General features: G+C 34.4%; 1 protein-coding gene across 1 annotated transcript in view; it reads right to left on the bottom strand.

The window, feature by feature from the left end:
* The window catches only part of RCOR3 (REST corepressor 3), a 59,244-nt gene that overhangs the window by 9,016 nt on the left and 36,151 nt on the right, over positions 1 to 14,077 (bottom strand). Inside the window, exons 7-8 of the mRNA XM_011938736.1 lie at positions 11,705 to 11,782; positions 2,999 to 3,056 (exon numbers count right to left, since the gene is read on the bottom strand). Of these exons, the coding sequence (XP_011794126.1) occupies positions 2,999 to 3,056; positions 11,705 to 11,782 (136 nt within the window). The remainder of the gene's footprint in view (positions 1 to 2,998; positions 3,057 to 11,704; positions 11,783 to 14,077) is intronic.

Below are 14,077 nucleotides of genomic sequence, written 5' to 3'. Positions count from 1 at the left end.
ATATCAGGTTGGATTTTAGGATAACTTCCAAATGCATTATAGGTTAGAGAAAAGTATTTATATATGTATAAGCTACAAACAGGAATATTTTATCACTAACACAAATATGGAAAGATCATTATTGGTCATAATAAAATTTGGTCATAATAAAAATTAGATACTTAGGGTTGGAACAATTGATAGAAACTGTAGAAGTACCTTTCCTGGCAAATATTTTAAGAGGATTAAATGAGAAGTATTAATGATATCCTACCTGGAGACTCTTGAAGAATTCTATTAAAATTATAACATAGGTAGAACTAGAATTAACATAATAAAGTGACTGATTACAAAAGTGTAAACAGACATTCCTATTTCATCTGAGCATGGTTTCCCCTCTCTTTCAATTAAGAAAGAAAGAAGGGAAACTTATTTAAATAGTTAACGAGTAGATGGAACAGGAAAGTAGGGTGGGAAATACATATTTAAGCCCTAGGAAAGGAAATGATCTCAATATGTTTGGTTTCAAAAGAGTAGTAACAAAAAAACTTATTTAATAGTAAAGTTGTAAATCTCACTAGTTGCGCCAGAGTCAATATTTTTTTCTGCAGGTCACTGTAATAGTCTTCTACTATGAGCCAGATAAAATAAAGCATTTAACAAGTAAGTGTCAAATCAGAAATATATGTGTAAAATGTCTTGCATATAAAGTGCTATTCAAATTAAAACATGTTAATATCAAAAGTTTATTACTTTGGAAAACTAAATTGGTCATTAGAATAATATAAAGGTTTACCAAAAAACAAAAACAATTGCCTGCTAAGATAAGTACTTCTAGATAGTAAACTGTGTATTAAAAGACCCTGAAATTACATCCCTTAACTGCACTGAAACTCAGGTACAGGGGACGTTACTACATGATTATACTATTTATAAGACACACTTCTGAGCACCATATAAATGCATGGGCACATAAGACAATATGACACTTTAAAATTCTCTTTAAAATAGCTATTTTGGGCACGAATAGCCTTTATAGTTTTATTTTATGTAACAACAACAAAAACCCAAAAATGAAAACAAAAAAAATCCAAAGAATAAATAAAACAGAGACATTAACACCATTAACACATTATTAAAAAAGTGCCTTTGAAATCCTGCAAACATGCATACTTCCATACAAACTGCTGCATTAGTGTAACTTCAAGGGTTACTTTTTAAATGCACATAGTATAACACTGAATATACCTCAGTACAGAGGAAATGTTTGGTTATATATATGACTACTCCATTATTTTATTTTAATATTTATAAGTTATGTCCACATATGTAGTTCAAACTATATATTTAGATATTACCACTGCTATTCCTTTGAATGCAGCTTTGGGTAGTAACCAACCCAGCCATAAGATCAATGGACTCTATAACTTAAAGTACTGCTGTAGAGCAAGATCAAATACTGAGTGCTGTGTAGAGAAATATTAGCCTAAATTTTTTTTCCTATGACACTCTTTTCAGAAAATTCTTTCACTGGGATAATTTCTTAAAAATACAGAGTTAATATACTAGTCTTTAAGCAACTGAATACTGGAAATCAGGGTTCAGTTTTTACCAGGCTACTAAGATAGAGGGAAATAGCAGCTTTACATGAATAAAAAAAATCCCTATTCAAAATGACTATATTAAACATGTAGGCCATTGCTAAATGAATATAAAGCAGCCACTGAAAATGCTAATTTTTTAAACAATAATTTAAATTAGCAGAGCCTAATTTAAAAACAGCTATTTTTGAACATTATGAACTAAACCTTGTTTTGACTCATTCAGAAACTCAGTTCTATAATTACAGATGTGTCCAATGCACATCCAGCACCCTGTGTCATAGTATCAATTCTTTATGAAATGACTGTGCTATGCTGCACAGGCCAAAGCAAGGGCTGACATCATCCTGCTGGCACCCTCCTGTGTCATTTTCAAATCATGCTGGCTGGCTAATTCTTACTCTCTCTAATCCAAACTGCAGAGTCATCTATCAGTCGATCAATCGGAATGATGTCTGCACAGCATTTTTGTGTTAAGTATGTTCTCTGAAGACTATCTGGCAACATTTTAAAAGGTATGCTTATATGTTTCACTGGGGCCCCACTCTCTCAACAGTAGTTAACCTAGATTAAAAAAAAGCTATTAGCACTCAACACAAAGAGGTGCTCAGGCAGGAAGAAACCCAAAATGTAGACCAAACTTTAAATTGTATAATCAGACCTGCACATAAATTTATCATGAAGAGGAAACAAATCCATAACAATGAATAAAAATATACAATTTGTCTTTAAGTCATTTAAACATGAGAAAATCCAAGTTTATAATGCTTCCAATTTGCCCATGGGTATTCCTAATTAAAAAAAAGTCTTCTACCATATAATTCAACAAAACATTATTAGAAATAGTGCATTTAAAATGCTGAATATGATTTTTTGATATCTCTCAAGTCTTTTTTCAAAAATATACCTATTTAAAGTCAGGTTTCTAAGCATTCAGTGGTACATCTCTTAAGGGAAGTATGAAACATTGAAAGTTAAGCATGTAGTTAGTATTTTCAATCCTGACATTTATCAGATAAACACTATTTTACAAAGTAGAGAAATCAGAAACATCTACAGTTTATTGATGCTTTTAACTATGAGTTATCAATGAATGATATATAGTAAGAATGAACCCAATTACAGGAATATCAAAGGAAAAGGACAGAGAGCCCATGTGACTTTTTCATGCTTAATTATCACCATCAATTATTTAGTGCCGAGAATGCATTACGTGCTGTTCAGGACTCAAAATGTACGTAGACTTGAGTATGTCACATCCACAAATACAACACATAATTCCTGGTCACCAGGACTTTGTGATAAACACAAGAGCCCTTTCTTGATCAATTTCTAAAGGAAGGGAAGAACTAGGGTAGTCACCTTTCATGACAAATTAAATAATTATTAACAACAATAACTGCTTATCTTTAATATACCTTGCACTGCTAGAAGCTGCTCCTCTGTGGTCCAACGGGCATTAATTTTCTGATTTGACTACAAAATTAAAGAGAAGTTTCCTAATGAGGATATGAAGACAGACATTTTCCAAAGTGCTTATTTTTTTTTTTTAATTTTCATCAAATCACAGATATGAGATTACTACAACTCTGATTTATGAAGATTCCATTTTTAGAAAGAGTAAAAATACATATTTTGAGTTACCTTTTACCCATGCAGAAAGATAATGAAAGGAAAATGTACCAATTTGTGAGAAGGAACAACATTTGCATTTATGCTCTAATTAGAGATATTAAAATGTGAGAAAATCTATTAGTCTCCCATTTTCCAACTATGATATTCCTATTACACATTGCAGCTATGAATTTTAGCCTAGTTTTAAACATTTAAGAGACTTTCTTTCCTTTCCTTTTTTTCTTTTTTGAGACAGGGTCTTGTTCTGTTGCCCAGGCCGAGTGTGCAGTGACATGATCACGGCTCACAGCAACCTCAAAATCCCAGGCTCAAGCAATCCTCTTACCTCAGCCTCCCAAGTAATGGCTGGCACCATGGGCGCCTGCCACCACACTCAGCTAATTTTTTTTTTTTTTTTTAGAGATGAGGTCTCGCTATGTGGCCAGGCTGGTCTCAAACCTCTGGCCATAAGCAAGAAACTTTATTTTCTTCCTCACCCTGATGCCCAGGCTGGAGTGCAGTGGCATGATCTTGGCTCACTGCAACCTCTGCCTCCCAGGTTCAATTGATTCTCCTGCCTCAGCCTCCTGAATAGCTGGGATTACAGGCACCCACCACCACGTCCGGCCAATTTTGTATTTTTACTGGAGATGAGGCTTCACCATATTGGCCAGGCTGGTCTCAAACTCCTGACCTCAAGTGACTTGCCCATCTGGGCCTCCCAAAGTGCTGGGATTACAAACGTGAGCTACTGCACCCAGCTGAAACTTTATTTTCTTCAGAGACGATTTATGACTCCAAAATTTCTTCCCTTCATATTTAAGATTAAACCTATCCTTAATCCCCGAAAACAGTGGTATAAATTATCATAGGACTACAGAACAGGCCTAAGTCCTAAAATATTTCTTTAAATTTCTGAAGCAGAAAGTGATTCTGATAAGAATATGTTTTCTCAAGACCCCCCAATATTTCTACCCACAAAAATTCTAAATTTAGGATTTTCAGTATGGTAATATTACAACAGCAAATATCTAATCAGACTTCATTAGTGTATACCCACTGAGTGGTAAATCAAGGACCTTTGACAGTAGATGGACAGAAATAAATACACCAACATGCAGGGGTTTGCAGAAGGAACTGCCAAGATAAAGTGGCTCCGTGTAATACCTGGGCATGTTGGGCAAAACAGAAAGAGGGCTTCCTTTGAGAAGGGGTGTTTAGGTCTTACCTCACTCATGGTCTTAGCAATAAGAGTTTCTATAGCACACAGAGGTTCTAGGTAACACCAGCTTTCTCACCAAAAGTAAGGAGGTGCAAGTACTCAGAAAGAAGAATGAAACAAAAATCCAAAGTTAAAAAAAAAAAGAGGAAAAATGAAAAAGTAAAAAAAAAAACGGACTTAGATTCTTGTTAACAAGAGAAAAACCTAAAACAAATCACTGTATTCTAGATGAGGAGATTAAAAAGGGACAGTAGGGCAGGCGAGGTAGTAAACAGTGGATAAGCCTCAAGGTTAGGAACCTGGTGATGAGGCAAAGGAAAAACAGTAAAAAGGAAAAGAGAAAGGGGAGAATAGGACAAAAACTATGAGAGACATAAAGAAACAGTAATAAAAGAGCACAACAAATCTAAAAAAGTTAAGAAAAAAAAAAAAAAGGAGATAGGAAAAATTAGGTAAACATATGTTCCCCCAAAAGGGGAGTAACAAGAATGGAGGAGGAACTCTATTAAGAAGGGATATATATCGTTAATTGAGACCTTAACTTTACACTAAGGAACTTTACACTGAGTTCATGCACAGGCAATCTGATGCTACCTTGGCTGTGGAAGGTGGATGAAAGAAGATCTTGGTACTCAAGGGTAACTAGTACTGAAATCGATTTAAAATAGGTCAAAATATTTTATAATAAATAGTAAATGGTAAAAAAATAAAAGGTTGACTGCAGTTCAACCCGAAATGTGAAACTAAACCCTGTAGAAATTAGCTGTTTTTAAAAAATAGTTAATGACTTGTTTAATACACTTTATTTTTGACATATCTTTTCTGACTATACAATGGTGCAACATCCTTTGGCTTTGAAATTTACATGATCATAAAATGGGTCATTTTTTGCTTTAAAGGCTTATTGAAATAATTTTCTCAAGGGCCTCTCTTAATACTTGGTTCTCAAATTATTCTTTTGTGAAGTGCTTGCCTGTGAGTGATCACTTTTTTCTTTAATGGTTAATTCTGCTGGATACTCATCTGACAATTTTGTAGGTGACTAATGTCATTCTCTTGCAGTTTAACAGACTTCATGAAGTTTCTCATCTTTTGCAAAGTATGCAATTTCATTTTGGTTTGTGTTGTATTTGCATTGTATTAGCAAGAGAGTGACAGAGAAGGATAATGCAGTGAATGGGACAGATAACAGCTAAAGTTAATTAGGAAGAGTTGGTGAGTAGAGCCTAATTTTATAAATGATTGGTTTATTAGTCAATGTTCTTGTTGGGCAATTTTTGCTTCTCCATGCATTACATGGATGAATGACGAGTTGGATATTGAGGATCTTCTGTACATACAACTTGCAATAACGATGTTGTAGGTTGCTCTAAGGATTAAATATAACTAAATATGAGGATATATTTAGAATATATCTAAAAAGGCATCTGGCACACTGCCTAAGCAAATAAAAGTTGATCAATTCATGTTTATTAGATCTGAAAGAAACTGGAGGGAAAAGTATCATTAATGAAAAGGTAACAAAAAATGAAAGAAAAAATAACATGCATTATGAAAATTTTTTTCATCTAAACTGCAGAAAGCTTACAAATCAGAAAATGAATGAATACAAACAACTTTAAAGTTAAAAAGTACAGAGTATATGGGGGAATTTCAAGACAGGAGAAAAAGTCACAATGATTTAAGTGGGGAAACAGAACAAGGAAAGGTTGAAGACTGAGATGGGTTTTAGAATAGGAAAAACTTCTGAAAGGCAAATAATGGGAAGGCAATCCACATGTAAATGAAAACAGTATTTGTGTCAGTAAGAAGTGATAGCCTGGCAAGCTGGTGATATTTAACTAAATTAAAATATGATAAGGGCCATCCACTTTTGGAAGGGTAGTAAAATTCAAGGTTGGTAAGTTCACACTAAATTTAATAAGGAATAGTTATGTTTTGTTTTGGGGGCAAGGGGTCAGGGGTATGATCATAACTAAATTAAGACTTTAATCCCAGAAAGCTCGGAGAGGGACAATGCTGTTAAGAACCTAAGAAATCAAGAAATGCTGCTGTGGGAGATGTGGGAAGGTGAGGCTAAGATTTAATTTAATTTGGGATACAATGAGAACGAGGTATTAGACATTCAGGTGGAGTTCAGGTTCCACTTGAGGCTAAAATCAGATTCATTTATTTAAACACAGTTTTGAAGAGTCTGGGAAATGTTTATAAGAAAAAACAATGGAGTCATATCTTACTCAGGTCTAAAATTGGCCTACAATATTTTTTTTTAATTTTTTTTTCAAGATTACTCTTTAAATGTCTTTAAAAAGGTAGCCAGAGACAGGCACACAGTCTCCCAACACACCCACACAGCCAGGTATTCCTCCAGCACTGGAATGGACCACTAGTTTCTCAGTTAAACCACAGATGAAGCTGTTGGCTTGAATTTAGGGTAGTGTTGTTTTTTACAAACACACATACACACACACACACACACAAAATTCTCTCAGTTCAAAGAGACACACAGAAGGCATGCAGAAACTAAGACTGACTAAAGAAACAGTGGATTCTGAATTCTCAGTTCACCACTGCTCACTGTGGGGCATACATTCAATAAATGGAGTGTAAGAAGAATTGCCAGCACTACTACACTTGCTATTGCTAAACATTCTTTCTCTTTTATTTGACTGAATGTCTGGATAAATTTGTGTAATTTAAATGAACAGATGATATGACTTTAACACAGTAAAACAATGAGATTGTGTATTCAAGACAGGGGAAATTAATTTTGAGGACAACTTGGAGAATGCCTATATGTATAGAAGACAAACCAGGGAACAGAAGAAGAGTTATAAAGAGAACATAACCTCCCAAAAGTTAAAGGAAGAAAAAGAGGGGTAGTCATCTATAACAAGGGTTCAGAAAAAGGCAAGGGGAATGAGAAGTTAAAAGCTGTGGCAAGTGGTCATCAGTGCCAATGCTCACCTTTATAAGAGGCAGCTCAGTGGAAAAAGGCAGAAGGGGCTGAGCACAGTAGCTCACACCTGTAATCCCAGCACCTTGGGAGGCTGAGGCAGGTGGATTACTTGAGCCCAGGAGTTTGAGACCAGCCTGGGCAACACAGCAAGACCCTGTCTCTAATAAAATTACAAAAAATTAGCCAGGTGTGGTGGTGTGGTGGTGTGCCTGTGGTCCCAGCTACTCAGGAGCCTAAGGTGGGAGAATCACCTGAGCCCAGAAGATGGAAGTTGCAGAGAGCCGAGATCACGCCACTGCACTCCAGTCTGGGGGATGGGAGTGAGATTGTCTCAAAAAAAAAAAGAAAGAAAAAGAAAAATGCAGAAGGGATGGCTGAAACTGTATAGGATTAAACAGTCAGTGTGTGACAAGTGGGAGCAGAAGAGGGGGAAGAGTGAAGAAAAAATAGGGTTGAAAATTTTAAATATACAGGACTCACATAAGTTACTGATTTTAATATTGTCTTTTAAATCTGAGAAACCCTGGTAGAGATTAAAGAAAGGACAACTAGAATATATCTAGGAATCTAAAACTGTGTGGTAGCTGTAGTTAGCTACAGTAGGGTATCACAGAGTATATTCTACAAAAGCACCTATCTGAAATGCTGTTGCTTTAAAAATAATATAATAATATAAAATAAGACAATCTAATATATAACAATATCAAAGGTCCCAAAAAGCCTTCTAGAACTATCTATGACATCCTTAGGGAATTCGGCATTTTTACTCCATCCTTTCTCTGCTAAATTGTTTTCACATCTTTCCCATTTTCGTCAGTGGTAGATTAATACTACCTCTAAGTTGAAAGAGGTGGAAAAGGTCACCAAGTTAAACCTTCTACTCGATGCTGAAAGTTCCACCCAACATCCATCATGAAAGGATGTCGTCTACCTTTGCAGGAAATCAACCATACATGGAGAATTTATAGCTTCAAAAGGCACTCCCTTTTCAGTTATACTTATTCTTTCTTCTGGATTCATCAATCTTTCCTCTACCTACCCATCTACCTCCATCCAAAACAAAAAGCAGAAGACATACCAGCGACACCCTCAACACTCTCACATACTTTCAAGGAGACATATTAATTTCCCTACCTTGCAATGTTCTTTGGGTTTACTGCTTGCTTCCATTCCTATAACTAATACCCAACCCTATTGATACTCCTTTATCATTTACAACTTACATGCTTAATATTTTAGCAGCTATAAAGTTTTCCTGTTCTAATTTATCCTGCATAATATCATAACTTTCCTATAATTAAAAATGTTCTTTACATCCTTCTGTACTAAAGAAACTACAGGGTCTTTCCATTTGACTTAATTTAAAAAGCAAACTTCTCTTTCTGGCTTTCACAAGGACTTTATACTCTGGCCTTGCCCACTGATGTTTATCACAAAGATGCCCCTACTCAGCCCTCCTAACATCTCTCATATACCATGTTCATTCCTTCTCTGCATCCAAGTTTGCCTTCCTAAGTAGACAATATGCTTCTTGAGAAAAGACTGTTTTACATTTCCATGGAATCCTCAATAGCAATTAATTAGCACAATAATGAGCACATAGTAAGTGCTCAGGGAATACCTGTTGACTCATTTTTAAAAGGGCTTTTAATTTTCCCCTACTAGATTTACATTTTTTAATGTACTGTTCAACACCAAACCATTGCTCTTATTATTCCCTCAGCTTGGAATGACTTCTTTGGTCATTTTTGTATGTGCAAAAAATCCCTCTTATCCTTCAAACCTCAGCTGCAGTATTCTCCCTCTAAGAAGTCTTCTCTAACTGTCCTTGCCAGAATGAATAATGCCCACTTGTTTCCCTGTATACTTTGCTTATAAATCTATCATACAACTTTTATCAGTTTGTCTTATAACATCTAGACTGCAAGTTCCTTTTTTTTTAGAGTAGGTGGAAAAATCACATCATCTTGTCCACATCTTTATGTGTTCCCTCTTCCCACACACTTCTCACAGGGCCTAACACAGTGCCTCATATGAAATAGTTGATCAGTAAATACTTGTGGAAGTGAATGGACTTTCTTCAACAAATTTTTCCCTAAATGAAAATAAGAAATACAACCAAATTAATAAGTAAAGCACTTTAGTAACAGCTTAGTTTTAGTAGAGTTACTTCATTTCATGGCTTATTGTAATTATTCCAAGGCTTATTAACATTCTTTGATTAGATATGGTTTAAACTAAAGGTAAGGGGATAGATTACCTGATTCTTCAAGTTCTTTACTGTAATTGTTAATCTGAAATTCAAGTTGCCTTCCACACAAAGCAGTAAGGACAATATGACAAATATAAATGTATCCTGGGGACTCTCTAGATGATACAACATATATACATTTTTCACATCATATAAGTTCAATATATCAACCCAAAGTAATATCCAAACTTCAATATATGGATGATGGAGTGTTAACATTTTGGCTATTTTATTTTCATCATTATTTTTATAATAAATCAAAAATTACAATAAATGTTTGATAACTTCTCACCCAATAGCTGCATTAAAATGTGGAAATGTAATATATAATTTTGCTATTATATAAAAACTTCCAAATGTAAGAGGCAACATGACATATACTAATATAGAAATCCAGTCAGGACTCTAAAAAGATCAGATATAGCCAGAGTTTCATTATTTACCAGTTTTGTCACCTTGAAAAAGTTGGTTAACTTCCCTGATTTCCAGTTTCCTCATGTAAAATAATAGTATCTAGTTCACCTAGCTGTATGGATTTACATAAAAATCAAATGAGATAGCACACAGAGAAGCTATAAAATGCTACTGGACTTTCGCATCTTTCTTTATATAAAGTTAATGAGTGAGGCTGTCCTGTAATTTTATGGAAAAATCTGAGATGAGAATTATCCTTTTCTTGAAATTTAGTAAATGTTTTTTGTAAAATTGTCTGGGTCTGAAGTTTTCTTATGAGAGAAAAATGTTAATTATTATTTCGTTTTACTTCATGATTACCAATTATTCAGCTTTTCTTTCTTTTTCAGGCAATTTTGATAAGACACATTTTCTTAGGAATTTCTACATTTTATTTTTCACACTTGCTAGTATAAAGTTCTTCCTGCTATTCCCATGTTTTTAATATCTGCGGTATTTAAGTTTTAGATTACAAAAGTATAGACATTTAAAATTGCGTTCATGCATTTTAATGCATAATACAAATTAAAATATTTTTTGTTGCAATAATATAACAAAATAAAATAGTAATTTTTTGTATTATATTACCCTTAAATAACTGTTACTAGAATGTTTGTCACTTTACCTGTGGGCCAGGAATGAGATATCCGTTTTGTATTATTTTTCACTCTTTTCCATAACCTAACCTTCTTGAAAGAGATTATTCAAAACAATGAAAAACAACTTTTTTCATAAGTCTTCCTTTCTGAAAGACACTGATAACTAAGATGGCATATGGTACATAATTTCTGAAGTACTACCGTTCTGCCTCCCCATAGCCCCTCACATAAATTTCATCTGTAGATATTTCAGTCAACCAAGTTCTTTTCCCCTTCTGGGGAAAAAAAGTCCCAATAAGACCAAATAAGATTATTTGATTATCACATACACAGAAAGGCAAATCCAGGATATGAAGCATAATATGGAAATGTTAAAGAGAGAAAAAAGATATAGTAGAAGCTCCTAGAAAAAGACCTGATTGGATTTTAAGGGAATATAAGTACCCCTATAATTACCACAAATATCAAAAACATATTTAGGTTTCAACTGAAACAGAAGACTTGAGAAAATGGTCAATCTATACCTTGTTTTTGTAAGTACAAGACTGTAAGTCTGCATACTAAAATCATAAGTGGAAGCTGAGCCAAAGACAATTATCTTAAATTAAAATAAAAATTTGTTAAAATAATCTAGCTTGTTTTCATATTTTTCTTGCTGTGTTACCAATTCACACAAGCAGGAAAGGGCTTTCAGCAAACATTGCTGTAGACCCAGAAATGCACTAGCATGCTCATCAATGAGCTTCTAGTTTCACATACACTGTTCCTATTACTATTTTCCCTAATTACTTTGCTTGCTATGAATTTCTAAGGGCAGGAAATAAATAATTTAACTTAAATACAAAATGATTAACCAAGCCTCATAAGATCATCTAAATAAAAAAAAGAGACATAATAAATTATCCATACTATGAAACCTTCAAAGTATTAATGATGCATGTGACCAAAATAGTACTTGGACACTGGACAACTGAAAAAAAACAAGTTTTCACTATACTTAATCACATGTATCCTTCAATAACATACCTCAGGAGGTTTGAATTCTTCAATTCCACCTTCCATTTTCTGTTTAAGTGCACTGTTTACTTGCTTAGCATTCTGAACCTTCAACAAAATAACCCCAAATGTGAATCAGATCGCGTACTTAGGTAAAATTGTGAGTACTCAATAAGTGAAAAGAATATATTCCAAAACCCTCTTAAATTTTATTTTAGAATAGTCATACTAATCACACTTAGGGTATGACATGCCACTAATTCAACTTATACATGTATGAACTAATTAAACATCTAAGAGACTAAAAGACTCTGAATATCTTTGAATATCATAGTCTTGAATATCTTTTAGCAACAACTTTTATAACCAAAGACACCTGGCATACATAGGAATTAAATTCCATCATTTTTTCTCATTACCATAGTGTTCTGACTAAATAAGAATTTTTCCAATAATAATGATGATGATGGTGGCTAACATTAGGTATTTATTATGTATAAAACATCATTCTCAGTCCTTTATATGTAATAAATCACTTAATTCTCAAAACCACTCTGTGAGGTAAGTACAATCAGTTCTGCTATAACATGACAAATACATTAAAAGTCACTGAACTAGCCAGGTACAGTAGCTCATGCCTAAAATCCTAGTGTTTTGGGAGGCCAGGAGTCTGAGCCCACCCTGGCAATATAGTGAGAACTTGTCTCTATGGAGAAAAAAAAAAAAAAAAATTAGCTGAGCATGGTGGCATGAACCTGTAGTCCTAGCTATTCAGGAGGCTGAGGTGGGAGGATTGCTTAAGCCCAGGAGTTCAAGGTTATAGTGAGCTGTGATTATGCCAATGCACTCTAGCCTAGGCGACAAAGCAAGACCCTGTCTTAAAATAAATAAGCAAAAAAAAACTGTGGTAGGCTTGGATGTAAGACAAATAATCAAGAGGGCTTGTAGGGAAAAGGAGGTTGGGACACAACATTTAAACTTCAATGACACATAAGACAGGAACCCAACAAAAATGGCAACACAGTTTTATACATTCTAAATGATTTTTTTAAACCATAAATGCTACAACAAAGACAGTACTTTACCTTGAAAAAAAGACCTGAAGGTTGCTTATGGAAGTGGGAGTCAAAATGGTTGCAGTTTGTGAATTATTGTGGAAGTGGTAGGAGGGTTACTTGAAATCAGATGAAAAATTTTAACACCATATATGCATGGTTCATAACACACAGTGAATTGAGGTAGCTGGTACATGTTTGAGATGTGTGTGCGCTCAGTTCAGCTGAGTACATTTTGTTTTGCTGACAAAAATCATACATAAACAAACAATTCATGTTATGCTCAAATTATTCCCAAGTATATTAATTGCATTAGAACAAATCCACATTTTCAAAAAAAGTTATAGCAGAACAGACTCTACTTATAACCATTTTTACAGATGAGGAATATAAGGCACAGCCAAGTTAAGAAACCTTCCTAAGGCTAGGAGATACAACCTGAATTTAAATCATACCAAGTTTTTAACTTCTACTCTACTAGCAATATTATTAGTCTCCATTTAAGGGTTAGGATTGTTTACTTTTTTCCTGTTTTTCCCTCCTAGTATGGACAGCGAAATACTTATAATTTATGAACTTTTTTCACTAGAGATCTTAAAGCCACAGCTAAAATGCATAAAATCTAGGATGATTCAAGGGTAATCAGCTGGCCATGTCAGATAGACATATAGAGATAAAATGTAAAGTCTCAATTCTCGAGGATTTCATAGAATAGTGGGAAGATAAGTAAATATAAAAGTATGATAAACGCTAAAACACCTAACATAGACTCGGAGAGAGAAAGAAAGAATGAGAGAGTAAATGTGCTTCTATGTATGTTGATGAACAGGTGGTAGGGAAGATTAGGGAAAGTGTTCCAAAGAAAAGGACAGCTAAACTGAGTTTTAAATTAAACTGGCAGACAAGCTTGGGAGGAGGGATTGTATTCCAGGCAGAATAACACTTAGGAAGACAGAAAAGCCCTAAGGCAAAGGCAATAAGTTAGGCTGGGGTCAGACCAAGGAATTTTAACTTTGCCTAAAGACTGAAGGAAAGCTAAAGGATTTTTAAGCAAGGGAACAAAATGATCGTATCTGCCTTTTAGAAAGACACTTCTGGTAGTAATGTGAAGAACAGAATAGGGTAAAGAGGATGGAAATTAATTTAACAATCCAGGTGAGAAATAATAAATAATTAAGAAAACTTTCATTAAAACTGTAGGAATGAAGGAAGGATGGTAGTGGTATACAGAGATTAAAGAAATGCCTTGGAAACAAAATTAAGACTTTTTTTTTTGAAGACAGAGTCTTACTCTGTCACCCAGGCTGGAGTGCAGTGGCATCATCTTGGCTCACTGCAACCTCTGCGG

The sequence above is a fragment of the Colobus angolensis genome, unplaced genomic scaffold, assembly GCF_000951035.1.
Source record: "Colobus angolensis palliatus isolate OR3802 unplaced genomic scaffold, Cang.pa_1.0 Scaffold100, whole genome shotgun sequence".
NCBI lineage: Eukaryota > Metazoa > Chordata > Mammalia > Primates > Cercopithecidae > Colobus > Colobus angolensis.
The sequence above is the reverse complement of the archived record's forward strand: the minus strand, read 5'-3'. Positions and strand labels throughout refer to the sequence as shown.